This window comes from Microtus oregoni, unplaced genomic scaffold, assembly GCF_018167655.1.
Source record: "Microtus oregoni isolate MIOR12 unplaced genomic scaffold, Mior012 000019F_ref0000042, whole genome shotgun sequence".
Lineage (NCBI taxonomy): Eukaryota > Metazoa > Chordata > Mammalia > Rodentia > Cricetidae > Microtus > Microtus oregoni.
In genome coordinates, this window is record NW_024543078.1 from 22,341,983 (window position 1) to 22,369,761 (window position 27,779).

A 27,779-nucleotide genomic window follows, 5' to 3' on the forward strand; every position below is an offset into this window, starting at 1 on the left:
CTATTCTAATGCTTAAATTCTCCTCCAACATGAGTTATACAATTGGAAAGAATAAAAAGTTGACACCTGGAAGTGGGGGCAGGAGGATCAGGAGTTTCAAGGCCATCCTTGGTTACAAGTGATTTTGAGGCCTCTTGAGCTACATGAGACACTGTCTCAAAAAAAAAAAAAAAACGGTGTAGTCTGGTATTGTAGTACATGCCTTTAATCCCACCATTTGGGAAGAAAAGGCAGGTGGGTCTCTGTGAGGGATCAGTTTGTTGCACATACTAACTTCCAGGCCAGTAAGGGTTACATAGTGAGACTCTGTCTCAAAAAAAGAAAAAGAAAAAGCCAGGCGTGGTGGTGCACGCCTTTAATCCCAGCACTTTGGAGGCAGAGACAGGTGGATCCCTGAGTTCGAGGTCAGCCTGGTTCACACAGCAAGTTCCAGGACAGCCAGAACTACACAGAGAAACCCTGTCTCCAAAAGCAAAAATAACAATAATAATAATATTGTGTGACATCTGACTCAGAGCATGGAGGGAGCACCAGCACATATTACCAGGTCACTGCTGTGAGGAAGCATGTGCTGCTCTCCAGCTCTACCACAGACACATGAAAAAGGGTTGCCAGTGAAGCCACTTCAGATGGTTTTAGGACTGGAGATGAAGCGCTAGGGAGCATACATTCTAAACTTGTTTTCCATACAGTTTGAGCTCCTTGAACCAATGAAGCTGGTTCAGTCTACACAGCACAGAAGCTTCTCTAGGTCACTTAGCAGGTCTACTACTAGAAAGCAAATACTGGATGCTGTGCTATAAGATAGGTCTACAGTGCCCTTGCTGCACACACAAATGGCTGTTGAGTATAATGCAAACCTATTTCCCTTTAACCATAAGAATTAAAACAATACTTATCACCATACAGTTTGATATGACTTCCAATAAGTACAATATTTATTAAACATATCTTCAGTTTTGTTACATAGTGTGCAACAAATTACAATATTCTGCAGCCACAAATTATATGCAGAGTATGAAGAAACTATTGATCAGATAGTGTAATCTTTCCATTTATAACTCTACAAGGAAGAACTAGCAAATCAGATCTTACATAGAACGTCTCACTAAACTTTATGCATGGAAATTGACAGACACTGGTTGTGCTGTTTGATACAAAATGGCTGAACTTCATCTTCAGAAGACTAAACCCAACATCTAAAACATGCCAATATAAACATCAAAACAAAATAAATTCTAACCAACCACGGGAAACAATCTGGTATCAGGAAAGCAACAAGGATTACACACATTATTTTATGAACCAGCACACAAAGGTTTAAAACAGTTCTGAAAATGAAGTTAGCTGTCTTGAGTCAAGGGAATAAAAAAAAAGTCAGTATTGACCATTTACAATCTCTGACCTTGTGGAAACGGTAAGAATCTGTTGTAGTGCAGCTACATACAGTACAATTCAGGCAATTTTGTTTTTCACTTGGGTTCAGATTGCGAATTCATTGCTGTGAGAAAAGGACGGAGGCAAATTTTAGCAGCAACCTCCACCTGACTGCTTGACTGGAGTGCTCTGGATTTTAACATTGGACTTCTCTGCACCACCAGCTGTTGCTCCAGGACCCATTCGCTTTTTAATCTCAGCTGCCATCGTCATGAAAGACTGTTCTACATTCGTTGCATTCTTAGCACTGGTTTCCAAAAATGGAATTCCAAGGGAATCGGCAAATTCCTGAGAGAGTAATAAGGAACAGTGAACACTGGAAAACCTTTCTAACTTGATCTGTCAGTGCTTTCTGAAATGGCAATGAAGGACTGACTTAAAGGTTGAGACAGTCTTAGCCTCTGTGACCCATTCATTCCCTTAATTAAAATCCAGTTTAAAAAGTCAAACCTCATACATACCTTTGCTGTTGTGTAGTCTACTACTTTCTTTGTGGTCAGGTCACACTTGTTCCCTACCAACAACTTGTTGACATTTTCACTGGCATAGCGATCTATCTCCTGCAGCCACTGTTTAACATTATTGAAGGACTCCTGAAAGATAAGAACGATACAGCTCTGGATGCAACTAATGATCGATAAACAGCTCCTGTGAAACCCTAGCGACAACTATAATGCAAGGAGAGAAACTCATACATTACAATGACAAGGCTCATCTAATGAGGACTGGAAGGCCTGAACTAAAAATAGCTTATTTGGAAAGGGAAATAGTTAAATATTTAATGGGGCAAACTCCCCAAAAATTGAAATTTTAAAGTACTAACAAAACCTAGTTTCTGAAATTTAGTAAAATTCTAGTTTTTACTAGATACAGAGCTGGATACAGAGACAGCTTTATTTATTTGTTTGTGGTTTTTCAAGACAGGGTTTCTCTGTAGCTTTGGAGCCTGTCCTGGAACTTGCTCTGTAGACCAGGCTGGCCTCGAACTCAGAGATCCTCCTGCCTCTGCCTCATGAGTGCTGGGATTAAAGGCGTGCGCCACCACTGCCTGGCTACAGCACAGCTTTAATCCCAGCACTTGGGAGGCAGAGGCAGGTAGCTCTCAGTCTAAGACAGCCTGGTCTACAAAGCGAGTTCCAACACAGAGAAACCCAGTCTCAAAAAAGGAATTTTTTTTTAATGGTAGGTCAGGAGTGGTAGCATGTGCCTTTGATCCCAGTGCTGGGGTGTGGGGTGTGGGGAGTAAAGGAAGGCAGGTCTCTCAGTTCAAGGTCAGCTTTGTCTTTAGAGCTCCAAGACAGCCAGGGCTAGTCAAAGAAACCCTGTCCCAAAAAACAAACAACAAAATTATGGTAATAGACTAGACATGTTTAAAGTTAACATATTCTGATTATTTTTTTGAGATGCTGCCTAGGCTGGTCCCAATCCTCTGGGATCCTGAGAGCTTATCTCAGCCTCCCAAGCAGGTAGACCACAACAGGCACATGACATCATGCTAATGTAGCATTTTCTTCTCCGCATATCCATGCATCTTCTGCTTGTAATACAAGAGCTAGTTCCAGGACAGGAACCAAAAAGCTACAGAAAAACCCTGTCTCGAAAAATCCAAAAAAGAAAAAAGAAAATAAAAAAATTTCTCTAATGGTAAAAATAAATTTCTGATCAAAAGAAAAGTATTCAAGGGCAGCCTGTCTACATATTGAGTTGCAGGTCAACCAGAGCAGCACAGTGAGAGTGTCGAAAATGTACACATACACAAAAAGTAAGTCCCTGCTTTGTTGATAAAACACTTTCTAGACACTTACCTGATCTGTCACATCATACACAACTATGATGCCATGGGCTCCTCTGTAGTAACTGGAGGTGATTGTTCTAAATCGTTCCTGGCCTGCTGTGTCCCACTATTAGAAACAATCAAGAAGGCAAACAATTCCATTAAAGCAGGCTTGGAAAAGTACAGGAGAAAATCAGATTATTAGGATCTGAAACAACAGTATTTAATGCTTACATTATTAAAATGCATTGCAAGTATCAAATATGTTAAAGTACAGACAAAAGGCATGCACCACTACTCCCGACCTACCAGAATTTTTTTTTTTCTCTTTTCTTTTGGTTTATTTTTGAGACAGGATTTCTTTGTAACAGCTCTGACTGTACTGGAACTTGCTCTGTAGACCAGGCTACCCTCAAACTCAGAGATCTGCCTGCCTCTGCCTCCCAAGTGCTGGGACTACAGGTGTGCACCACTATTGCTGGCCATAAATATTTTTAAATGAGAGAAAAAAATAAACAGGGAAAAAGCCTCACCAAAAGTTATTTACTAGCTCTTTCCTCCCTATCCCCTACCTTGTAGTGGTTTTTTTTAAATATTTATTTATTATGCATACAATATTCTGTCTGTGTGTATGTCTACAGGCCAGAAGAGGGCACCAGACCTCATTACAGATGGCTGTGAGCCACCATGTGGTTGCTGGGAATTGAACTCAGGACCTTTGGAAGAGCAGGCAATGCTCTTATCCACTGAGCCATCTCTCCAGCCCCCCTTGTAGTGGGTTTAAGCTTGAGGCTTTCTGCATGCCATGCAATTTGTCAGTCCCTGAGTTGTACCCCCAGGCCAATGGTATGCTTTTGATAGTAGTAACACTGCTATTATTCATAACCAGTTTTTTTTTTTTTTTTGATTTTTCGAGACAGGGTTTCTCCGTAGCTTTTGGTTCCTGTCCTGGAACTAGCTCTTGTAGACCAGGCTGGCCTCGAACTCACAGAGATCCGACTGCCTCTGCCTCCCAAGTGCTGGGATTAAAGGCGTGCGCCACCACCGCCCGGCTCATAACCAGTTTTTATGTTAATTTTTGTTTTTGTTTTGTTTTGAGACAGGATCTCATTTAAGGTAATTAAGGTAGTTCTGCAACTTTAGACTTTGAGGCTTTGTAGACCAGGCTGACCTGGAACTCAAGAGATCCACCTGCCTCTGCCTCCCTATTCATAAAGTTAATAATGCCTACAATTTAGCTGGTGGTACTGATACCAAAATTATAAATTCTTTAAGAACTGAAGCTATGCTAGGCAGTAAGTAAAAATCAGAGCCCAAAGCCTACTCCTTCCTGGCTGCAGCCACTCATCCCAGACCAGGGTGTTCTGCTGTGTCCTAGCGGGGCAAGGAGGTGGACTTCACTAAGTGGGAGACCGATAAGCAAGGACTGGCACTAACCCTGTCGAAAGCCTTAGGAATGTGAAGAGATAGCGACTGGCAGGGCCCATGCTGAGAATGCAGGCAAGTCCTATTGCTACTCATCCACGTTTAAGCCCAAAGGCTTTGGGAAAGGTAAAGCTGCAAGTCACATTTTCAAGTAGACCCAGGTTGTAGAAACCTCCCACCCACAGGGCACATGCCAGGCCTTATCCCCAGGCACCAGGGTTCCTCCCAGGAGCCCTTTAGGTGTGTGTGTGCACACATACACACACCAGTTGACAGGGCTAGAAAAAAGTGCCCCAAAGACCTATGAACAGAGGACAAAAGGCAGAGTTACTCACTGCTAATACAGTTTACAATACCAGAAAGCAATGGAAAGATCTAATGTTACCTACCAGTCAGAATGACACCCAGTTCAAGTAGGTACTATTTTAATCTGAGCAAAAAATAATGTAAGGAAAATGTTTCTAAACACTTTGGGGAAAGGCAGACAAGAAAGCTCAGCAAAAGATTTGCAAACCTGAGCCGGGCAGTGGTGGCGCACACCTTTAATCCCAGCACTTGGGAGGCAGAGGCAGGTGGATCTCTGTGAGTTCGAGGCCAGCCTAGTCTACAAGAGCTAGTTCCAGGACAGGCTCTAAAGCTACAGAGAACCCTGTCAGTCTGTCTCAAAAAAAAAAAAAAAAAATTGCAAACCTGACAACCTGAGATGGATCCTTAAAACACATGATAGAAGGAAAAAAACTATAAAAAGTTGTCCTCTGACAGGTATGGTGGTTCATGCCTATAATCCTAGCACGGGGGAGGCAAAAGCAGATGGAGCTCTGTGAGTTCAAGACTAGCCTTATCTACACAGCAAGTTCCAGACCAGCTAAGGCTATATAAACAGTGAGAGACCCTCTTTCTGATCTCCACAGATGTGCCACGATACACAGTGACACGCGCACACACGTTCATGCTAAGTTTTTGTTTTGGTTTTTTTGAAACACGGTTTCTCTGTGTAGCCCTGGAACTCATTTTGCAGACCAGACTGGCTTCAAATTCAGAGATCTGTCTGCTTTTGCCTCCTAAGTGCTGGGGTTAAAGGTGTGCATCAGTATGCCTGTCTGATAATAGTAATAAATTTTTTAAAAACAAAAATATATCTCATTTTAAGAACATCTTACCGCAGCTAGGGGGTGGTGGCACACACCTTCAGTCACAGCAATTGGGAGGCAAAGGTAGGCGGATCTCTGTTGAGTTTGAGTTCAAGGCCAAAGAGCTAATTTCTGGACAAACTCCAAAGCTACAGAGAAATCCAGTCTTGAAAATACAAACAAAAAAACCTCACCTTACTGTAATGATCTGTCCTGTTTCTTTGAGAGACAAGCCACCCACCCTCCACCCCCACTGAGACAGTACAGATCTTACCACTTAGGTTCTAACACCAAAAAGAAATGCTTCATCACTGTATTATTGTTCTGAGTTTTAAAAAATGAAAAATAACTAGTCAAATTCACTTTTTAAATTTAAAGTCTTAGTTCTAATAAAGACAGCTGCAGTTGAGAATGTAGCTCAAGAAAAGAGGATGAGAATTTTGTTTAAATTTCTCCTAAGCAACAGCCACACACACACACACACACACACACACTCCATTTTATGTGTATGAATGTTTTGCCTGCACATGTGTCTGTGTACCATATGTGCAGTACCCTTGAACGCCAGAAAAGGATGCTAGATGCCCTAGAACTCGAGTTCAACATTTCTGAGTCATCATGTGGGTGCTGGGAATTAAATTAGGGTTCTCTCAAAGAGCAGTCACCGAGTCACCTCTTAGTCCCCAATGACCTCTTGTTAAGAAAAGTTTGTCTAACTAGATGACTCAATCACTCCACTAAAAGATAATGGTAGGGCTGTGTACACAGCTCAATGGTAGTCGAATGCCTTGCACTGTAAGATTCAATCCCAGCAAAGTTCTTTAACTCTCAGAAATGTGAGACTAGGTAAGGCATTAATATTAATTCTTTTAAATATGACAATGGTTTAATAGATAATAATATGCAGATGCATATAAAATTTTTTTTTGTAAAACTGGGCATGGTGGTGCATGCCTGCAGTCCCAACAGCAATAAGGAAGCAGGAGGATTACAACATGCTCAAAGCCAGCCAAGGCTACATAGTAAGCTCTGTCTCCAGTACAGCCCAAAGTCTGTAACATTAGCACACTTCCAGATGAAAAAGAAAGCAGCTAGGTGTGGTGGTTAAGTATATATCTTTAACCCCAGCAGTCAAAGACAGAGGCTGGCAGATTGCTGAATTCAAGGCCAGCCTGATCTACAAAGAGTTTTAGGACAGTAGGACAGTCAGGGCTGCACAGAGAAATCCAGTCTTGAAAAAAAAGAAAAGAAAAAGAAAGCAAATAATATATAAGGTTTAGCAGCTGCTTATCTTAAAAACAGAACCAATGCTGGCTTCATTCCTTTCTTTTTGGTCCAAACTGAGACTGAGAACTCCAGACTTTGAGGATCACTGTCAAAACTAAGGAACTTGGTATCACCTGGATCTTCTGGCATGACTCTATTGACGTGCCCCTCTTGCTCAATGGTATAACCACTAATTTTGAAGAATACCTGGCCATCGCCACTAAATATAAAAAGTGAAAGGGAAAAACACTTGGAAGGGAAAATGAAGTCTAGCAAGTTGAAATGTAATGGCACAATTTTGCATTTAAAATTGTAAAACATCCATTCACAGAAGTCTCTCTGTGTCACTCATAAACACACATGTGTGCACCCTTTAAGGGTGTGTGTATGGTGTGTGCATGTGGAGATCTGAGGCTGAAGTAAAGTCTTCCTGGATTACTCTCCACCTTATTCATTGAAGCAGGCAAGATCTCCCAACTGAACTCAGAGCTCACTGATACGACTAATAACTGAGCTCCAGGGATCCACCGTCTCTGCCTTCCATGGACTATAATTAGAGGTGAGTCCCTGTGCCTAGATGGCATTTTGCTAGGTGAGTTCTGGTTCTCAGATTTACAAGTACTTTATCTACTGAACATCTCCCCAGACCATACGTATCCTTTACATTGCTTTGCTTTTGTATCCTGCAGTGGGTTAACAATAAGCACCAGTCCCTCAAGTCCGAGAGAGAAATTTCATTTTATGTGAGTGTTTTGCCTGCATACACTACTGTTTGCCTGTGCACTACATGCATGCCTGTTGGCTACATAGGCAAGAATGTGGCATTGAACCTCATGGGGCTGAAATGAGTGCTGTTGTGCAGCATGGGATCTGGGAATTGAGTTCCCTGCCTCTTAATCACTGCATTGAGCTGTTTCCCCACACCAAAAGGGTGAAAATTTTTAAGAAATTAGAAAAGGCACTTTAAAATGCAAGACTGACCCAAATTCAAATGGATCTAAAAACAATTCCAAAAAGAAATGATCAACTGAGCGAGAAGATGGTGTGATGGCATCAGTCTGAAGAGCAGATGCCAACAGAAGTTAGCCTGATCTGCAGTGTCAAATGCAGAGGAAGTCCATAGACATGAAGGCACACTGGCTCCAGCTCGATATAAAGAATGGATAGCTAGGCCAGATTTAATTCCAGCACTCAGGAAGCAGAAACAAGGCGGATCTTTGTGAGTTCAAGGCAAGTTCCAGAACAGTCAGGTCTAGATAAACCCTGTCTCAAAAAACAAAAACAAACAAACAAAAGATAACTAGAGCCCCAAATAAATGGAAGCAGCTGCTTTAGAAATTGGTGAATTCCCCAAATATACATAACAGCATCAGATATGGGAAGAAAATTCCTATTGAAGATAAAAGGCCAACAGAGAGCAATCTGCAAGATCCTTTTCAGACAAAGGAAGTGACAAAATTAAAATGTTTCAAGTATTGAAACCCTGTAGAGAATAATCACCACCTATGCAACTGGTACCCAGGTGGCAGGCTGGAGTGGCTCTTTTCATAATAGTGTTTACTTCTCGCCTTCATAGGGCAGTCTCAAAACCCACTGATATGCCTTCTCCAAGGTCACAAAAGTAAATACACAGCAAGCGTCACGTGATCCTCAAAACTACCTTGTAAACTAGTAAGCCAGGAAACAGTGCTGGGGCTGGGGCTCAGCAAACTTGTTATTATTCTAAGTCAGCATAAAAGACTAGGCTCACACCTGTAACCCCAGCACTGGGAGGCAAAGACAGGCAGACAGATCTTTGAGTTCAAGGCCAGCCTGGTCTACAGAGCAACTTTTTCAGAACAGCCAGGACTACACAGAGTAATCATGCCTCAAAAATGGGGAGGGAGGGAGGGAAGAGTACAAAGACTAATCTTCAGTGTTACTGCATACTAAATAAGTCCATTCTACAACATACTGATTTTTAAAAACTAAAACCCAACTTAAAAACTATTTACTTACTTTCTCCCCGCCCCCCCACCGTGTGTGTGTGTGTGTGTGTGTGTGTGTGTGTGTGTGTGTGTGTGTGAGAGAGAGAGAGAGAGAGAGACAGACAGACAGACAGACAGACACTGATATTCACAGAGGACACCCTGCCATGGCACACACATGGAGGTCAGAGGACAACTTGCAGGAGTTGGTTCTCTCCTACCACCACATAGGCCCTGGGGATCAAACTTAGGTCATCAGGCTTGACTGACATTAAGCACCTTTACTTGCTGAGCTATCCTGCTGACCCCATGATATTTTTTTTTTTTTTTTTTTTTTTTTTTTTGGTTTTTCGAGACAGGGTTTCTCTGTGGCTTTGGAGCCTGTCCTGGAACTAGCTCTGTAGACCAGGCTGGTCTCGAACTCACAGAGATCCACCTGCCTCTGCCTCCCGAGTGCTGGGATTAAAGGCGTGCGCCACCATCGCCCGGCCCCATGATATTTTTTTTAAGATCACAGACAAGCTGGCAGTACACAAACCCATGCTAAAGAGGTAAAAGATGGATAAGGTAGTTAGGATAACACAAAGGCACCTGTTGAAGATGGAGAGCTATATGTCACTTGGTTTTGCCAGTAACTTTAGGCAAATCTTTCTCTCAGCATCCATTTTCTGAGAGTAAAACAAGAATATTAGAAAAACCAAGTTTCCTTCCAATAAAATTCTGTTTCCACAGAGTTGGAATATATGATCTTAAAGTAGAAACACCCAGAGAACTAATAGTTGTCTTTATTTAATGAATGTACGAAGAGCCTCTCGTAGATTCCTTCTAACTTGCCAAAACACTTAGCACAGTAAAAGACATAGAGAAGATGCCAAGTAAATATCCACTGTGAGGCAAGAAAAACTCAAAACTCCTGCCTTCCACCGGAGAAGGAGATCAGTCCTAAGGCTGACTCAATATGAGCATCTCTGCTTTACAAGTAGAATTTTAACATGGAGGACCTGGGATGTTAACTCCATGCTGACAGTGCAGACTTATAGACCTTGGGTTCAATCCTCGACACAGGTGACAAACAAGGAGGGGCTGGAGAGACGGCTCAGTGGTTAAGAGCACTGGCTGCTCTTCCCTCTTCCAGAGGACCTGGGTTCAATTCCCAGACCCACATGGCAGCTCACAACTGTCTGTAACTCCAGTTCTAGGAGATCTGACAACCTCACACAGACACATACTCAGGCAAAATATCAATACACATAAAAATAAATAAGGAAGGCATTTCAATGAGAAAAGTGAACCTAGGACATGCCTTTTGGTCTAAAAACTATCATCAATGCATGGCTCTTAACCTTTATATTCAACTTTGTTAGAATAGTAAATATATATAAATACACCATACATTTACCAAAACAATTTCCAAGACCACTTACTATCTGAAGTTTGATTGTTTTCCCGTCTAACTCTATAGTTCGTATCTTGAAATCCACACCAATTGTGCTGATATAGCTTTCCGTGTATGTATCATCCTGAAGGGGAAGAGTTAATAAAATCAATGATCAACAGAGAAAAAATTTTTTAAATTCACTTTCATTATAGTCAAAGCTTATAAACAAAGTTTTTAACATCTGATTTCATCTTGCTTTGTGTTCTAAAACAAAAAAGTTTCTTTTTTCCTTGAAATATTTTTCAAGCGTTCTTTACTGTTTTTTATACATCTCTTGGTAAATATTTTGCATATGTCAGGAAGATTTTGTAACTGTCAGAGCTCACCCAACCAGATACCTGAGTTTTATCAGTAAAACTCTTGCTCCTTAAATACCCAATCCACTGACCAACAAACAATGCTCATTTCATTCTCCTCTTAGGGATGGATTCCAAAATCTAATTTATATCCTGGAAGTTTTTAATTGAAATACAATACACATAAGAATCCCTCCTTCAAGGCAGAGGCAGGTGAATCCCTGTGGTTCGAGGCCAGCCTGGTCTACAACAGTAAGTTCAAAGAGTACATAGTGAGACCTTGTCTTTAAAAAAAAATTCTTTAGTGTATGTATGTGTGTGGATGTGTGCACAGCATGTACATGTAGAGGTGTTAGGACAACCTTGGCAGTTAGCTTCCTCCTTCCACCATGTTGGTCCTGGGGATCAAACTCAGGTCATTTTGATCTACTGATTCATTTCACCAGCCCTACTTCATTATTGTTTTTGTTTTTTCAACCACATTTTTTGCAGCTGAATATAATCCCATTGATATAGTTTATGAAAGAATTGGGTAGTTTCCATTTGGGGGGGTCATTATAACAATGCATGATCATGTCCTTATCATCATGTTGTTTGTCAATTTATTAACACAATGTTTCTCTTTTTTGGTACATGCCAGTAATCTTAGTACTTGGGAGGCTGAGGCAGAAAGATCACTAAAAATTTGAGGCCATCCTGATCTAGGGAATTAATGGCCAGCCATGGACACATAGTGAGGCTCTATCTTGAAAGAACTCAATAGGCAGTGGTGGCACACACCTTTAATCCCAGCATTCGGAGGCAGAGGCAGGTGGATCTCTGTGAGTTTGAGACCAGTCTAGTCTACAGAGTGAGTTCCAGGACAGCCAGAGCTTTACAGAGAAACCCTGTCTTGAAAAGCCCCCTTCCCCACCACACCCCCCCCCAAAAAAAAGAAAAAGAAAGAACATGACTTCATGAGGGCTCTTACGACAGATCAGAGAATAAAAGTGCCTGCCCCAAGCCTTTCACCTGGGACCCACAGGTGAAAGGGCAAGTCATGCACTCTGTTGTCTGACCTTCACACCTGCTAGTGTGCTCACGTGCACAGCTGCCCCGTGTATACAAACACATAAAAACAAGTAAATGTTTCAAAAGAAGCTCTCATGGAAAAACAGGAACGGAGACTAAGCATCCCTGAACTGCAAAGCAACACCTGGGAAGTTCTCCGACAACCAGGACGGACACCTTGGTGTAGGAACCTAAGAGCAGCATGACAAACTCAACTTTTCTGTGACATAAACTGCTAGCCAATGTGGTGGCCACTAGCCAAGTGGCTTATGAAATGAGAAAAATATAATGATCTTTTTCAAATTTCAATTAAAGTAAAAAAAAAGCTAGAGAACTAGGTTACTATGGTTGTAAAGCTTAATCTGAGTTACTGAATGCACATGACCGTCAGTACATATGACACCATGCATGTACTCTGCGGCTGGTGATGCTTCTCTTTATTAAAATGTTGCTTGAAGATTTCTTCCCATGTCACTGTCACTAAGGCCAAATATCCCACATTATCTGTCCACCTCCATTGGAATCAATCAGAATTCTACAATGAGCATTAGACGCTAATTTTATCATCACACTTCACTGCTTCACTGAATTTCTTTCTTGGCTTTGTTGTCCCGTCCCCCCCCACCCATGTCTGTCTCTCTCTTCTTACGTATTTTTTGGACTGACTGACTTCAAGCCCAAAGTATTCACCTCCCAAGTGGAGAGATGACAGGCATGCACTACCACACCCAGCTTTCCCATGAATTTCCTTTAAGAACAACAGTTACAACACTTATTTAACAGTCCAAGATACTACAGAGGGCAGGGTTTGGGAGCTCTTAGATGTACAAATTCTGAAAGAGTAAGTCAACAGACATAAAACAGTTTGATTTTTGTCTAACTAGAAAGCATGCACTAATTGTACAGTTAAGTGCACCATTAATTGTAAAAAGTATTTTAATTTCAACTTACTGCAAACCTAAGGAGGAGGCAAGACTTTCCAACTCCAGAATCGCCAATCAGAAGTAACTTGAATAAATAATCACTGCAAAAACAGAAAGAAAATCGTATTAATAAACAGTATGTTGTACTGTTAAGTTCTGCAAGAAAACAGAGCTAATAACAGCTTGTTATGAAGACTACAGCTCCTGAAAAGGACTGTGTGTGGCTTAGCAGAAGCCAAAACTAGATCCACCAGCAGCCCTTTGATGCATAGCTGAACGTGTGAATTGCCCAGTCAAGTAAGGAGGCAGTGCCACCCAAGATCGATCTCTCAGGAGTGAACTTCCTCTTCCAAGGAAAACACGTGGTTCCTATTCTGAGAGAGAGAGGGCTGAGGAAATTTCTGCTAATTAAATCCCAGTCCTCTACCCTAGGAGACTAGGGAAGGTTATGCTCCAGCCAGTAAAATTGTCTCTCCTGGCTCAGTGGCCCATGCCTGTGATTTCAGCAAGCTTTTGAGAGGTGCAAACAGGAAAATCTTGACTTTAAGGCCAGACTCAGCTACATAACATAATAGTGCTGGCTTGGAAACTTGAGGTCCTCTTTCAACAACAGCAAAAGTCTCTCCCTCAAATTCAAGGACCAAACTACTCACTGTTCAGAGCGATCCTCCAGTGAGATAATTTCTATGACCCTTTCCTAGAATCCAAGTCTAACATCCCCTCTTTTTAAAAAACAGAAAAGCATGGGGGCTAGAAAGATTGCTCAAAGATAAAGAGCCCTGGCTTCCTAGGCAGAGGATCCAGGTTTGATTCCCAACACTCCCAGGATGCTTTTAACCATCTCTACTCCATTCAATTCCAGGAGATCTGATGCCCTCTTCTGGCCTCTCAGGGCATTGTTATCACATGGTGCACAGGCATCTTAAGGTGTTCCTGCATCTCAATACCTCTTCCCAATGTGATTGCATTGAATAAATGTCCCCCTTTCTGTTTCCTGCTATTAATTTGGCTCTTTTAATTGGCTTGCCAAAGATGAGCAGTTAAACCTGGTTTGTTGGAGCTATCCAGGGCACAGGCTCTGATTCTGATTCCAGTAACACCACCGCTACTCCTAACTTAAAAACCATCACTAAAACATGTCTTCAATGACCTGAAGACAACGGAGTATCTGTCCACTGTCTCCCAAAGGAACCTCTCAGTTCTTCACAATTCTGACTACTTCCATAATCTGAGCACTTTTAAAAGGAGTCTCCCAATCAAGACCTTACATACATATTTTTAGAAGGTACAACTAATTTTTAGCTTTGTGGTTTAATTTCAAAAATGAATATCTACTAATCTATTAAAATTTTTATTATAGAAAGTATAATTTCAATGTAAGCTAGACACACAACTTTAAATACAATTGCCTTTGTGACTACTGATAAATTGTGACCTATCTCTCCTTGCAGAGTGGTATTATTTAAACACCTTTTTTGTTTTATCAAATTAGCATAGTATACTTAATTCCTAAACGTATCTGAGCAAAAGAATTAAAAAGATAAATCCAAACTGTTAGTCATCAACAAAACAGAGGTCACAGAAGGAAATAAAATTTTCTAAACAAATAAATCAGAACTGGGGGCATGATAGTTCAGTTGGTTGAATACATGTCTACCACACATATCCTGTGTTCAATCTCCAGCACACCATACATAGTTGTACATGACTATAATCCCTGCACTTGGGAGGTGGAGGCAAGAAGAGTTAAAAAAAAAAGTAAACAAACAAACCTACCAGGGCTGGAGATGGCTAGGTGGTTAAGAGTTAAGAGCACTCACTGGTTGCTGTTCTAGAGGACCTAGGGTTAGGTTCCCAGCACCCACATGGCAGCTCACAACCATCTGTAACTCCAGGCCCAGGGGATCTGACACTTCCTTCTGGACTCCAGGGTACTGTATGCACATGGTGAACAGGCATACATGCAGACAAAACAATCACATACAGAAAAATAATTTACAAATTTTTTCATCAGTAAAGGAGGGCTGGATATGTATAGCCCAACAATAGAGTAGTTACCTAGCAAATGCCAGACCCTAAATTTTATGTCTAGGCAGACCTTTCAACAAATAAGTAAATAAATAAATAGATAAATAAATGAAGGAAGGAAAGAAGGAAGGCAAACAAGTTGCTGAAATTGAGATTTAGTAATCTGAGATTTCTGGAAAAGCACACCCTCCCCAAGCTGTACTGAGTACTGTTACCACGAAGGACTGAACTGGGCCACAAATGATGCCTGAGGTACCTATCACTGCTACTCTGGTTTATTTCAGCACAATCACAAGGAAGGAACATATATAAACACCTAACTATGTTTCTAGCTATAGCATCAAGAAATTAAAGAGTTGGACTGGAAAGATAGTTCAGCGGTTAAGAGCATGAGTTGCTCTTTTAGAGGACAGGGGTTCAATTCCCAGTACCCATACAGCAGCTTACAACTGTCTGTAACTACAATTCCAGGAGATCCAATACCCTCACACAGACATACATGCAGGCAAAACACCAATACATATAAAGTAAAAATAAATATTTTTTAAAAAATAAATCATTTAGCATAGTCTAAAGTTTTGCAAATGTTATTTTCAAGCAGAGTTTCAAGCAATTCAAAATCATTAGAGAAGCTAAGGTTGGTAGTGCACGCCTACAATCTTGCTCTCTGGAGGAGGGAGGAAGCAAGACTGCCACCAGTTCAAGGCCCAGCTGGTCGCTAATGACTCAATATGTAGCAAAGGCTGAAGAACCTTAATCACTCTGCCAAGTGTTGGGGTTACAGCCATGCACCACACCTGGCATTACACTGATGGTTTAAATACTCCATCTAGTAATTGTTCTAAATCCATCTCCCCTGAACGTTGGCACATAAACTTGAGTATGGGCTGTATATTAAGATTCTGATAGTTAGTGTCTAAAAGTAGAGGAAGAAGAAAAAAGGCAACTTCAAAAGGGCACTAGTGTTAGAGCTAATAATTCTCCCAAAACAAAACCACCACCAGAATGGCCAGTTATAAATCCAGCAACAATGTTCCAGTAATAGCATCACCAGAGTGATGAGTAAAATATAATACTGCTGGGGGCTGGAGAGATGGCTCAGTGGATAAGAGCATTGCCTGCTCTTCCAAGGTCCTGAGTTCAATTCCCAGCAACCACATGTTGGCTCACAACCATCTGTAGTGGGGTCTGGTGCTCTCTTCTGGCCTGCAGGCATACACACAGAAAGAATGTTGTATACATAATAAATAAATATTTAAAAAATATATAATACTGCTATCATATGCCTTCTGATACAATGCAACGAACAGACCACTGACTTCTGTAATTTCTGTGGCATTTTCCCCTAATCTAATAATGAATTAACTAGATGAATTAATTACACTTGTAATTCTAGCACTACAGAGTCAGAGACAAAGATTGGTATAAGGTAACCTTATCTACAAAATGAGTTCCAGATCAGCAAGGTCTACATAGTAAAACCCTGTCTCAAAAAGGGGGGAGAAGGGGTGACTGGAAGGTGGCCCAGCAGTTAAGAGCACTGAATGCTCTTGCAGGACTGAGCTTCTGTTCCCAGCACCCATGATACAGCTCAGAACCATCTGTAACTCTAATTCCTCTAGGGGATCCAAAACTCTCTTCTGGCTTGTGCTGACATCAGGAACACATGTGGTAAACACACATACATGAAAGCAAAATACACATAAAATAAAAATAAATCTTTAAAGAAGAAAAAGCATCAGACAACTGTAAAGAAACAGACTAAGCACCCTTCAAAGATATCCAAATCAGGGCTGAGGATAGCTCAGCAGACAAAATGCTTGCCATTAACACATAAACCAAGCCTAAAGACAAATCCTCATCCTGTAATCCTAGCCAGCAGAAGGCAGAGAAAGGAGAACCATAAACTGAAGGACACATCAGCTCCAACGTGAGCTCGAGGCCAGCCATGGATACAAGAGACCTGTTTTGGGGATGGAGAGAGAGAGAGATGGTTCAGGGATTAACAGCACAAACTACTCTTTCAGAGGATTTGAGTTTGGATCCCAGCAGCCATATCAGTTGGTTCACAACCACCTCTTACTCCAGCTCCAGCAGGGATCCCATGCCTCAGTCCTCCGTGGGCACTAGCAATTCACATACAAATACCCATATAGAGATAGGGTGGGTGGGTGTGTGTGTGTGTGTGTGTGTGTGCGCGCGCGCGCGCGTATGCACATGTAAAGAGTTGGGGAGATGGCTTAGTATTAAGAGCACCAGCTACTCTTTCAGAAGACCTGGGTTCAATTCCCAGTACCCACATGGTAGCTCACAACCATCTATAACTACTTCCAGGGGACCAGTTCTTCTGGCCTCCATGGGTACCAGACACATACATTGATATACAGACATACATGCAGGCAAAACACCTAAAAAAATAAACAGGTAAGAGGAACTTGAAAACAAAAATAAAACCAAATAATAACTTTACAAGAAACTCTAGGAATACAAATTTGACATTAGAGGTCTGTGAAACTGACACAGACTCTTTCAAAAATATTTATTAGTATATATTAATTACACATACTGAATTATAGCATACCATTTTCTACATGTATGTATTTTGGTCACACTCATACTATCCTCTCTTGTCCTACTCCCAAGAATCACTGATCCCATTCCTCTTTAAGCAAGTCCTCTCCTACTTTCATGGGAGGTGGGAGGAGGCAATAAATTTCTTTAGGGTTATTCTCAGGAGCATGGCACCTTACTGGTGGCTACACCACTGAGGAAAATGGATCTCCCTCTCCCAGCAACCTGTAGACACTCAGAGAAGGCTATGTTGGAGAGCCCCACCCCAAAAACCCACGGCATCTATGGTTTCACCTTGTGAAGCTCTTGTGCAAGTGTGCACAACTGCTCTGAGTTCAATGGCTTTCTTCTCTAGCTTTTTATTCTCAGAAAGATGGCCACAACTTCTAAAGCCCCAACAATGAGTATCCAAGAATAGGCAAGAGAAAAACAGAATAGATATGTTTAATTTCAACATTTGGGAAACTTTTAAAGATCAACCCGATAAAGCACTTAAAATAGAAGTCAAAGGTCACAAAGACCGACTATATATTTCATACTTCGTTGTTGCATAAAGAGGGGTGTTTTAGCCGGGCGGTGGTGGCGCACGCCTTTAAATCCCAGCACTTGGGAGGCAGAGGCAGGCGGATCTCTGTGAGTTCGAGACCAGCCTGGTCTACAAGAGCTAGTTCCAGGACAGGCTCCAAAACCAGAGAAACCCTGTCTCGAAAAAGCAAAAAAAAAAAAAAAAAAAGAGGGCGTCTTAAATGTTAAGACTTAGAACTAACTGGAACTTGTGATTCTCGTGTCTCAGCCTTCTGAGTAGTTAGAATTACAGACATGAACCACCATGCAAACTTCACAAACCCTTCTTGTTCAGAACTTATTATGTATCCGAGACTAGTCTCAACTCCCAAACATCCTTCTTTCCTATTTTTAAATCTCTCCATTGGAGCCTGGTGGCAGGCCTTTAATCTCAAGTTACTTAGCAAGCTGAAACGGGAGGATCCCAAGTTCAAGGTCAGTAAACCTTGTTAAAGGTTTGGTTTCTGGTCTGGGGGTGGGAGGAGTGGATGGTTCAGCGGGCAAAGTGCTGCATAGGCATGAGGACCCGAGGTTTCTTAGTCCCCATGTAAAAGCAGGCAACGCACATCCATAGAGCTCATGCTGCAAGTAAAGACAGATCCAGAGCTCACTGGCCAGCCAGGCTTTGAGCGAGCTCCAGGTTTAGTGAGACCTTGTCTCAAAAGGTACAGTCGAAGGTCAGGCGGTGGTGGTGCAGCCTTTAATCCCAGCACTCGGGAGACAGAGGCAGGTGGATCTCTGTAAATTCAAGGCCAGCCTGATCTAAAAGAGCTAGTTGCAGGACAGGCTCCAAAGTTACAGAGAAACCCTGTCTCAAAAAAAAAAACAAAAAACAAAACCCAAAAAGTCAAAGGAACTAGAGATAAAGCTCATTACAGAGTATGTGCTTGGCATGGAGACAACCTAGTCAAATCCCCAGGAGAAAAAGGGTATGAGTGTGAGTGTGCATGTGTGTATAATAAAAACCTCTCTGTGAATGTTTAAGGAGGCTGTCAATCCAAATGTTATCTGGCTTAAATTTAAAAATTTTAAGGTTTGAGGGGGATGCACTTAGAAGCCATAAATTCAATCCCTGGTGGCACAAAAACCAGTAGCCACATAGAGAAAGTGGTAGCATACCTGGGAGGTCAGAATATAAGTCTTGGCCAGCCATACAGCTTAGCAGGTAAGGCACTTGCTTCATAAGCCTGAGGACCCGAGTCTGATCCCTGGAACCCATGAAAAAGTGGAAAGAAAAAGTGGAAAGAGAAAACCAACTCTACGAAGTTGTCCTCTGACCTCCATACATGTGCCTGCATGCATGCCCACAAACATGCATGAATGACACAATACACACACAATATTTTTTTTTTGTTTTTTTGTTTTGTTTTTCGAGACAGGGTTTCTCTGTGGCTTTGAAGCCTGTTCTGGAACTAGCTCTGTAGACCAGGCTGGCCTCGAACTCACAGAGATTCACCTGCCTCTGCCTCCCGAGTGCTGGCATTAAAGGCGTGTGCCACCATCACCCGGCTTTTTTTTTTTTAAAGAAATAACCAGCTGACGACCTGACCCGCGACCACGGTGAAGAACACTGGCCCTGTGACCTGCTCTCTGATCTTCACACATGTGTATGGAAATATATAGGTGTACAGACATATACACTTACACATGGGCACACAGAATAAAGATGAAATTAAATTAAAATAAATAAGTAACTAAAGATTAGAAGACCTCTAGTTACAATTCCAATTATACTGCTTACTCTAAATTATAATGCTTACCCTTGTGCAAGCCATTTAACTCTTCCCTGTGTGTTTCTTAGTCTTTAAAATCAAGACTTTCCAGGCCAGGAGTGACACCTTGAGTTCAACCCCCAGCACCCAAACAAACAAAACTGGAGCTGAGAAGTGGTGGTGCACGCCTTTAATCCCAGCACTTGGGAGGCAGAGGCAGGCGGATCTCTGTGAGTTCGAGACCAGCCTGGTCTACAGAGCTAGTTCCAGGACAGGCTCCAAAGCCACAGAGAAACCCTGTCTCGAAAAAAAGAAAATACAGGGGCTGGAGAGAAGACCTGAGTTCAATTCCCAGCAACCACATGGTGGCTCACAACCATCTGTATTAAGATCTGGTGCCCTCTTCTCTTTTATTTTCCCCCTTCGAGACAGGGTTCTGCTGTAGTTTTAGAGCCTGGCCTGGAACTAGTTCTTGTAAACCAGGCTGGCCTCGAACTCTCAGAGATCCACCTGCCTCTGCCTCCCGAGTTGCAGGGATTAAAGGCGTGCTTCACCACTGCCCAGCAGGGATACATGCAGGCAGAACACTGTATACATAAGCAAATAAAAAAAACTGGGTCCTTTCTTCATAGAATTACTATAAGAATTAACAGAAATTATAATGTCTATACATACATTTTAGGGTAGGTAGCACAAATTTGAATTATCCATTATTGATCTAATTCCAAGATCAGCACCAAAGTTCTAAAGTGTGTTCCTCAATGTTCTGGTTCTCTCCTTTTAATAGTCAACATTAATTAAAGCTTTCTGTAAAATCTAAATCAGAGCTATGGAGGCAGTTCGGTTGTTTCACCTCCAACAACCTGGGTGAGAGACCTGATTCGGAAAGACAGCTTAGCAGCTAAGTGCTAACTGTCCTTTGAGAGGTCAGGAATTTAGTTCCCAGAACCCAAGTCAAGAGCCATACAAATCCCTGTAACTCCACCTCTATAGATGCAACACCCTCTATGGCCTCTATAAGCACACACACACACACACACAGCACACACAAGATAAAATAGTTGTCCTAAGTCAAGAAGATGGAATATAGTTATATTCAGAGCTCTTTCTACTCTGAAACAGTTATATTCAGAGTAGAAAGGATAGGGAATAGTTTTTTTTTTCTAAAATTTATTTATTATGTATATAGCGTTCTGGGCACCAGATCTTGTTACAGATGGTTGTGAGCCATCATGTGGTTGCTGGGAATTGAACTCAGGACCTCCGGAACAGCAGTCAGTTCTCTTAACCTCTGAGCCATCTCCCCAGCTCCCCTAGGGAATAGTTCCTAAGAACTAATGCTAGTGAGAGCAGGACTTACCCTGGGTGATGAACTGACTTTCTGGAGCCAATTCCCTATGGTGGGATACCTTGCTCAGCCTTGATAGAGGAGTAGGTGCTTGGTCCTGCCTCAACTTGGTATACCTGACTTTGCTGATTCCCCAAGGAGAGCTCTTAACTCCTCTAAGGAGTGGATGAAGTGTGGGATGGGGGCAGGTGGAGGAGTGGGGCAAGGGGAGGGAGGGAAAACTGGGGCTAGTATGTAAAAATAAAATTCAATCAGAAGTTACATCTAAGGGCTGGAGAGATGGCTCAGTGGTTAAGAACACTAGCTGCTCTTCCAGAAGTCCTGAGTTCAAGTCCCATGGTGACTCACAACCATCCCTAGTGGGATCCAATGCCCTCTTCTGGCATAAAGGTGTATATGCGGATAGAGTTCTAATACACACAAAATAAACAAATCTTTGCCGAGCAGTGGTGGCGCATGCCTTTAATCCCAGCACTCGGGAGGCAGAGGCAGGAGGATCTCTGTGAGTTCGAGGCCAGCCTGGTCTACAAGAGCTAGTTCCAGGACAGGAACCAAAAGCTACGGAGAAACCCTGTCTCGAAAAATCCAAAAAAAAAAAAAAAAAAGAAGAAGTTACATCTGTCACTGTTCTTGGAAAGGTTCAATTTTGGACTTCATCCAATACCATTAAAAAAAAATTCACTAATTTGTGGCAACAAGAAGGCTCAGCAGGTGAAAGCATATGCCATGCAAACCTGAAAATGTGAGTTAAAAGCCCAGAACCCACATAAAAATGGAAGAAAAGCTCACATACACAATAACAAATTAAAAACACCAATGTTTCCGTGCCTACTTCTGCGCTGTATCTCTGACATAGCTAAGTTAGCCAACCACTCAACAAACACATTCTCTGGCTCCTCTGGCCTCAGAGTTTGCTTTGTTACCAGGCTTGGTTTGCTTGTTGCCCACTCCCTCAAGTCCAAACTAACAGAATCTAGGCTGGTTGCAAAGAAAAACTAAGACTTAAGTTTTCCTCCTTCAATTATCTTCTAGGGGGCTAGAGAGCACTGGCTGCACAATGTTCCAGAGGATCCAGGTTCAGTTTCCGTCAACTCCAGTTCCAGAAGATTCAAATTCCTCTACTGACTTCCTCTGGCACCAGGCATGCATTAGGTACACAGACACACATGAAGGCCAAACACCCATAAGCATAAAATACTCATTTTAAAAGTTTTAGTCATAGTCTAGGTATCTAAGCAGAAAGTTCAGTACCAGCTTCTACAGGAAAACAGGAACAGGCTGACCACTCCCTTCTGAAAAGGGAGAGAGGGCAATCTGCCAGTGTTTCTTACAAAAACTCGAAAGTAAAATTCAGACATAGAGTAATGAAAAACTAAGTCAAATTTAAAAGAGCTCACATAATGGCAACCAGGTTTTTGTTCTTTTAAGTCCCGTCTCCCTTTCTCCTCTACCCCTCTCTAAACCAAGTCTATAACCAGGCAGCCCTTGAGCCAAGACAGCCCTTCCACTCTGGCTCCTCCTGCTTCCACTTCCTGGGACTGGGATTTGCAAGCCTAACATTCTGTGAAGATTCTACCCGATGACTACAGAGCTGATTCTCTAGACACTTAAAAATAATACTCTACACAGTAAGAGAACTAATTACTCTTCTTCCTCCAATTTTTCTAGAATGGTTGGAGTAAAGAGTGACAGAGGACTTCTGGTTGGCATGTGCCAAGCCCTGGGTTTGATTACCAGCAACACACACAACAATAAAGACAAAAATAACAAACTACATGAAAGCCAAGAATGGTACTAATATAATGGCATGACAGATAACATTAACTTTGCTTTATTTTCAAACACAAGGGGGAGAAGGGGCTGCTTACTTGAAACAGCTCTGACCATTAGAGAAAAGTAACATGTTCAGAGAACTTGGAGTCTTGGTTTGAAGTGTAGGAGGGAGGGAGAGAAGAACAGCATCACTGACTTGCTCTGCAGAAGCCAGGAAAGGTGCTGCTCACTTGTAATCTGAGTCAAGAATTCAAGCATCCTTGTCTACAGTGAGGTTTGGTTTGGTTTACCTTTTTGAAACAAAACCTTATGTAGTCCAGGCTGGTCTGGAATTCACTATGTAGCCCAGGTTAGTCTCGGACTCCAGGCAGTCCTCCGACCTCCACCTCCCAAGTGCTGGAATTCCACACACGAGGCACCATGCTTTGCTATTTTGCCACTGTAACAATCAAACAAGCCTAATGACTTGAGTCCAATCCCTGGGACCCACATGGCAGAAGGAGAGAAGTTACTCTCAACAGGCTGTCCTCCACAAACCACATTCTGTGACACACAGAAATATCTAAGTGCATGTGCAGCACTAGCGCTCTCTCCCTCTCTCACTAATTCACTAATGTAGGCCAGTGTGGCCTAAACCTTCAGTGACCCTCCTGCCTCTGCCTCAAGTGCTCAGAGTACAAGCCCCTCCACCCCTGGTACTGTTTAGCATTTTCAATCACTGTGGTGTAATAATTACTGCCTACTTCACTACCTATCTGTGAAGATCAAATCTCGGCCGCAGTTGAGCGCTTACAGTCCGCTCCCCAGGACTTCTGTAGAAGAGCCAATTCCTGCGAGCTGCCCTCTAACCTCCACACGCACTGCGGCATTCATGTGCCCTCCCCACACACAAAATACTAACTGTAATAAAGTCGAGCCTTTCTTCAGATCTCCAGGAAAGAGTAAGTTCCAATCCTTCCACCCACTTCCAATGTTAGGATCACACTTTCAGTGGGTTTTGTTTAGCTGAAATCCAATTGACTCAGTCATTACCCTTGATTCCTGTACTTCTCCCAAGTCAGCCTAAAAACTGAATGGGGGAGGGGGGTGTTACGACACATGGTTTCTCTGTGTAAAAGTCTTGGCTGTCCTGGAACTAGCTCTGGTAGACCAGGCTCGCCTCGAATTCACAGATCTGCCTGTCTCTGCTTCCCGAGTGCTGTAAAAATTGATTTTTTATTCATTTCATAAACACACATACACAGAGCAATGAGACAGATAATAACTTAATCATTATGGGTGTACTGGTTGCACCTGTGATATCCACCAACAAAATATCTATCACTGTCTCTCATCTTATGCAAGTTTCATAAATCCTTTCCCCAAACTCCTGGACTATTTTATTATACAGTCTAAGATGTAAATAAAGGCCAGGTATTGACATATTTGAGACCTCAAAAGAAAGAATGACTAAATGATTGTTCATCCAGGGCATGGTGACACTAACCTGTAACGTCAGCACTTGGGAGGCAGAAACAGGGAGACTGGGACAAATACAAGGCCAGTCTCATCCACACAGCATGTTTTAGGATAGCCAGGACTATAACACAATGAAATCTTGTCTCAAAACTCAGAAAAGGGGTGAAAAAAATTTCTTGCCATTTATTTACTAGCCATTCCTCTTCCCCTCTTCCTCTTGAAAAGTCTTCCCTGGCTCACTTCTGTCCTAATAGCTTTCTCGGGTCTCTTGTTTTCACACTGTTAATTTAGATTCTTGGGGTGGGGGAACGACACATATGTGGAGAGCAGAGGACAATCTGCAGGAGTCAGTTCTCTCCTTCCACCTTGTAGGTCCCAGGGATGGAACTCACCAAGGTGGCGGCTGAGCGAGCCCACTGATGCACTGGTCATTTTCTTACACGTCTCTCCTACAATAGTCTTCCAAAGCAGCCAACCACAACAAGTGACTCGACCCTGAAATCACACTGCTCTGATTCATGCAGCTGTCTCTACTAGATTTGACATGTATAAAATCTAGTTTGTATATTATGTTACAGGCCTCTTGAGGTTAAGGCTTACACTCCTAAGTCCCAGCACAACTAAAATGCTTACTTAAAAATGATTTACACCACCTACAATGTGCTCTGGATAGCTGTCCAAGTTTTTACAAACTCGTGAGCCACACCACTACCTTAATAGGTAGTAAAAATGACTTTTTTATATACTGCTTTACAAAAGGAGAAACAAATTAAAAGTCTGAGTAACATCAAATTTTATCATCGAGTTCATCTTAAGTATTAAAAAATGTAAGTAACATAGACTAGAGAGATTGTTCAGTGGTTAAGAGCATGTACTGTTCTTACAGAAAACTTGAGTTCCATTCCCGGTACCTACATCAGGGGCTCACAACTGCTTGTAACTCCAGCTCCAGGGGATGCCGCTACACCAGGGGTTCTCGATCTGTGGGTCGTGACCCTACCATTCATAACAGTGGTGCACGAAGTAGCAACCAAACTCATTTTATGGTTGGGGTCACCATAACAATTGAATTAAAGGGTCGTTTAGAAGGCTTGAGAACCACTCTCTAACCTCAAGCACATGCATGCACTTTATCTAAATATATGTGGAACAAATACAGGAAACTCCTCCAATAGTACAGGTTTACAAACCTCCCTAAGCTAGCAAACCCATGCTCTTTACTGATGCCAGGAAAATTAACTAGGAACCCCAATTAAACTCTGCTCAACTAAACAAATTTTATCCTGCAGAGTCCATGACTGGGGGGGGGGGGCTGCCAACACAGCAGTGTGTCACTATATGAACTGTTCCAAACTTCTTCAAGAAGCACAAAGGCCTGGGCTGGTGAGGTGGCTCCACAGTTAGAGTGCTTGTCTGAGTTCAGTCCCCAGGAGTCGCAAAGGAAGGAAGAGCCAACTCCCAGAAGCTGTCCCTGACACTTCACACAAGTGCTGTGGCACCCACCTGTAATCACGTGCATCACACACACACAATCAAATTAATTAAAGTGTAAAATCCTACCGAGAGACCAAGACTTCTGCTTAGCACAAATGAAAAAGAACGTTTCAGCATTAAACCACAGTCTTACAAAATCTGAACTCAGAATGCATTTTGCAAGAGCCATGTGACACCCACATGACGACAAGTCAGCTAAACTGATGGATGGACCTTTCACGGGGAAACAGCAGGAACTGACCAAAGCAACAAAGAAATTCAGCTTTTAGGGCAAAACTGATTTCTCTTATCAAAGAAAGGGAATCCCTCTCCCTTAAAGATTTCTTACACTAAAGAGAAAAAAAAAGACATTTCCTCAAGCTATTGACTTTCATACATGGAAACCATAGGAGGTCTTGAGACGCCGTTCAGGAGAGCCCAACAAAATCTACTCAAGAAAAGAGATCACCCGCTCCCATGAAAGGTGCCAGGTGTGTCACTTCTGCTATTGTGACTTCTTGAGTAAGCAAGAAAAAGGAATGCATTAACTTTTCATGACACGTCATGGAACCTCATTCCCTATCTGCAGGCTTTCAACCAGGTAATCTAAAACCTACAGCTCTATCAAAGGTCCCACTCGTTTCTTTTCCAATTTGTCAGTGAACGCACACTTTAAATTTGGTGGTACCGGAAAGACATTTTTTATTTTAGTTTTTTGTTATTGTTGTTGACGTACTGCAGACAAAAGGTGACTGGGAGACTTAAGTGTCCTCTAAAACATTTCACAAATGCTCAGGATTTTGGAAGGACCACGGCTCACAGTTCTTCAAGAACTCTTCCAGGAGACGAGCCCAAAAGGAAGCTGAACATTGAAATAGCTTCTCGCCATCTCCTCATTCCCCCCAGCCCACGCAGTCCCGAGGAGCATCCGTACTGCCTGACACCTGCCGGGGAGAGAGCTGAAACAAGCTCAGGATTTACACCTAAAGCTGGTGGTTTCCTCCCTGCCAGGGCTGACAGCTCCGCAGAGCCGGCGCAGGGTCTGACAGTGCCCTCTAGCAGAGCTCTCCCACCTACCTCCCTTAAAAACAAGTCCTCCTCCAGCCGTCACTGCCTCCCCGAGACGCGCCCCTCCTGGCCGCCGTCCGAGGCCGACTCCCCAACGCCCGGCCACGACACCCAGCAGCTCCCCGCCGGCGGCGCCCCGACCCCTCCCCGCCGCGGCCCTCGGCCGGCAGACAATGGGGCCCTCGGGCTGCTCCGCCTCACTCGCCCGCCCGGCCGACCTTCCCACGGCCGCCTAGCGAGCCTCCCGGCGGCCTTCACCCCGCGGCCGGACGCCCTCACCCCCGGCCAGCCCCGGCTCGCCTGCACTCACTATTCGGGATTCATGCTGGACATGTCACTGCAGCTGCCGCCGCCGCCACCGCCCTTGCTGACGCAGCCGCCGCCCCGACTCTCCGCGCCACGGGTTAAGGAAGGGAAGGAGTGCGCTAAGCTGTTCCGGTAGAACAAACGTCGACCCCGCTCCGACCCTTGGAACACAATCAGCAGCCGCCACCACTCAGTGATCGCTTCCACCCAAAATGGCCGCCGGCGAACCAGGAACTAGGGAAGCCTAGGCCAAGGGGCCTGTCGCGGCCCAGAGGGCGGCCGCGTCGCGCGGCACGACGGGAAACTGAGTCGTGAGCGCACCGCACGCCCGGACAGCCTGACGGGGCCGAGGACAGCTTGCACTCAGTTTCCCACTAGGCCCCGCACACGGTACGCATGCGCACTCGCGAGCTTGTCGCCCGCCCCGTCCCCATTCCCTCACCCCACACCCCGCCCTTCCTGTCCCCTCCCCGCTGGCTTGCTGGCTAGGACTTCGCTCGGACTCCCCCTAGCGGATTGGCTAAGGCCGAGCGGACTGTGTTGATGTCATCAGTGAGACGTGGCAGCTGGGCGAGTCGGCGCCCCACGGGAAGGGGAGGGGAAGGAACCCGAAGGAGGGCGGTGCCGTAGCCGAGGGGGTGGGGGCTCCTGGGGACGCCAGCACGGAATGAGGAGGGGCAATTGGGACTGAGGACAACCTGGCGGACCCTGCTCCGACACGCCCCAGGGGGCTATCAGCACCCGATCCTCCGGACAGCTCTAAGGACGGAAA

The 27,779-nt window shown here is 43.4% G+C and overlaps 1 protein-coding gene across 1 annotated transcript; it reads right to left on the reverse strand.

Moving 5' to 3' along the window:
* Positions 1 to 916: 916 nt before the first annotated feature.
* Rab1a (RAB1A, member RAS oncogene family) lies at positions 917 to 27,241 on the reverse strand. Its single transcript, XM_041668784.1, has 6 exons — positions 27,012 to 27,241; positions 12,735 to 12,807; positions 10,424 to 10,519; positions 3,243 to 3,338; positions 1,899 to 2,030; positions 917 to 1,725 (listed from the first exon to the last, which is right to left on the reverse strand). Exons 1-6 carry the CDS (start codon positions 27,032 to 27,034, stop codon positions 1,528 to 1,530), a joined length of 618 nt encoding a protein of 205 aa, XP_041524718.1. The 5' UTR covers positions 27,035 to 27,241; the 3' UTR covers positions 917 to 1,527.
* Positions 27,242 to 27,779: the final 538 nt, after the last annotated feature.

What these genes read in the sequence shown, in the direction of transcription:
- Rab1a (XM_041668784.1), bottom strand. Translation starts at nt 27,034, where the DNA reads ATGTCCAGCATGAATCCCGAATA. An exon ending in TCCAGCATGAATCCCGAATA is followed by an intron (nt 12,808 to 27,011) that starts GTGAGTGCAGGC and finishes CTGTTTTTGCAG; the next exon opens with TGATTATTTATTCAAGTTAC. An exon ending in TGTATGATGTGACAGATCAG is followed by an intron (nt 2,031 to 3,242) that starts GTAAGTGTCTAG and finishes CTTATCTTTCAG; the next exon opens with GAGTCCTTCAATAATGTTAA.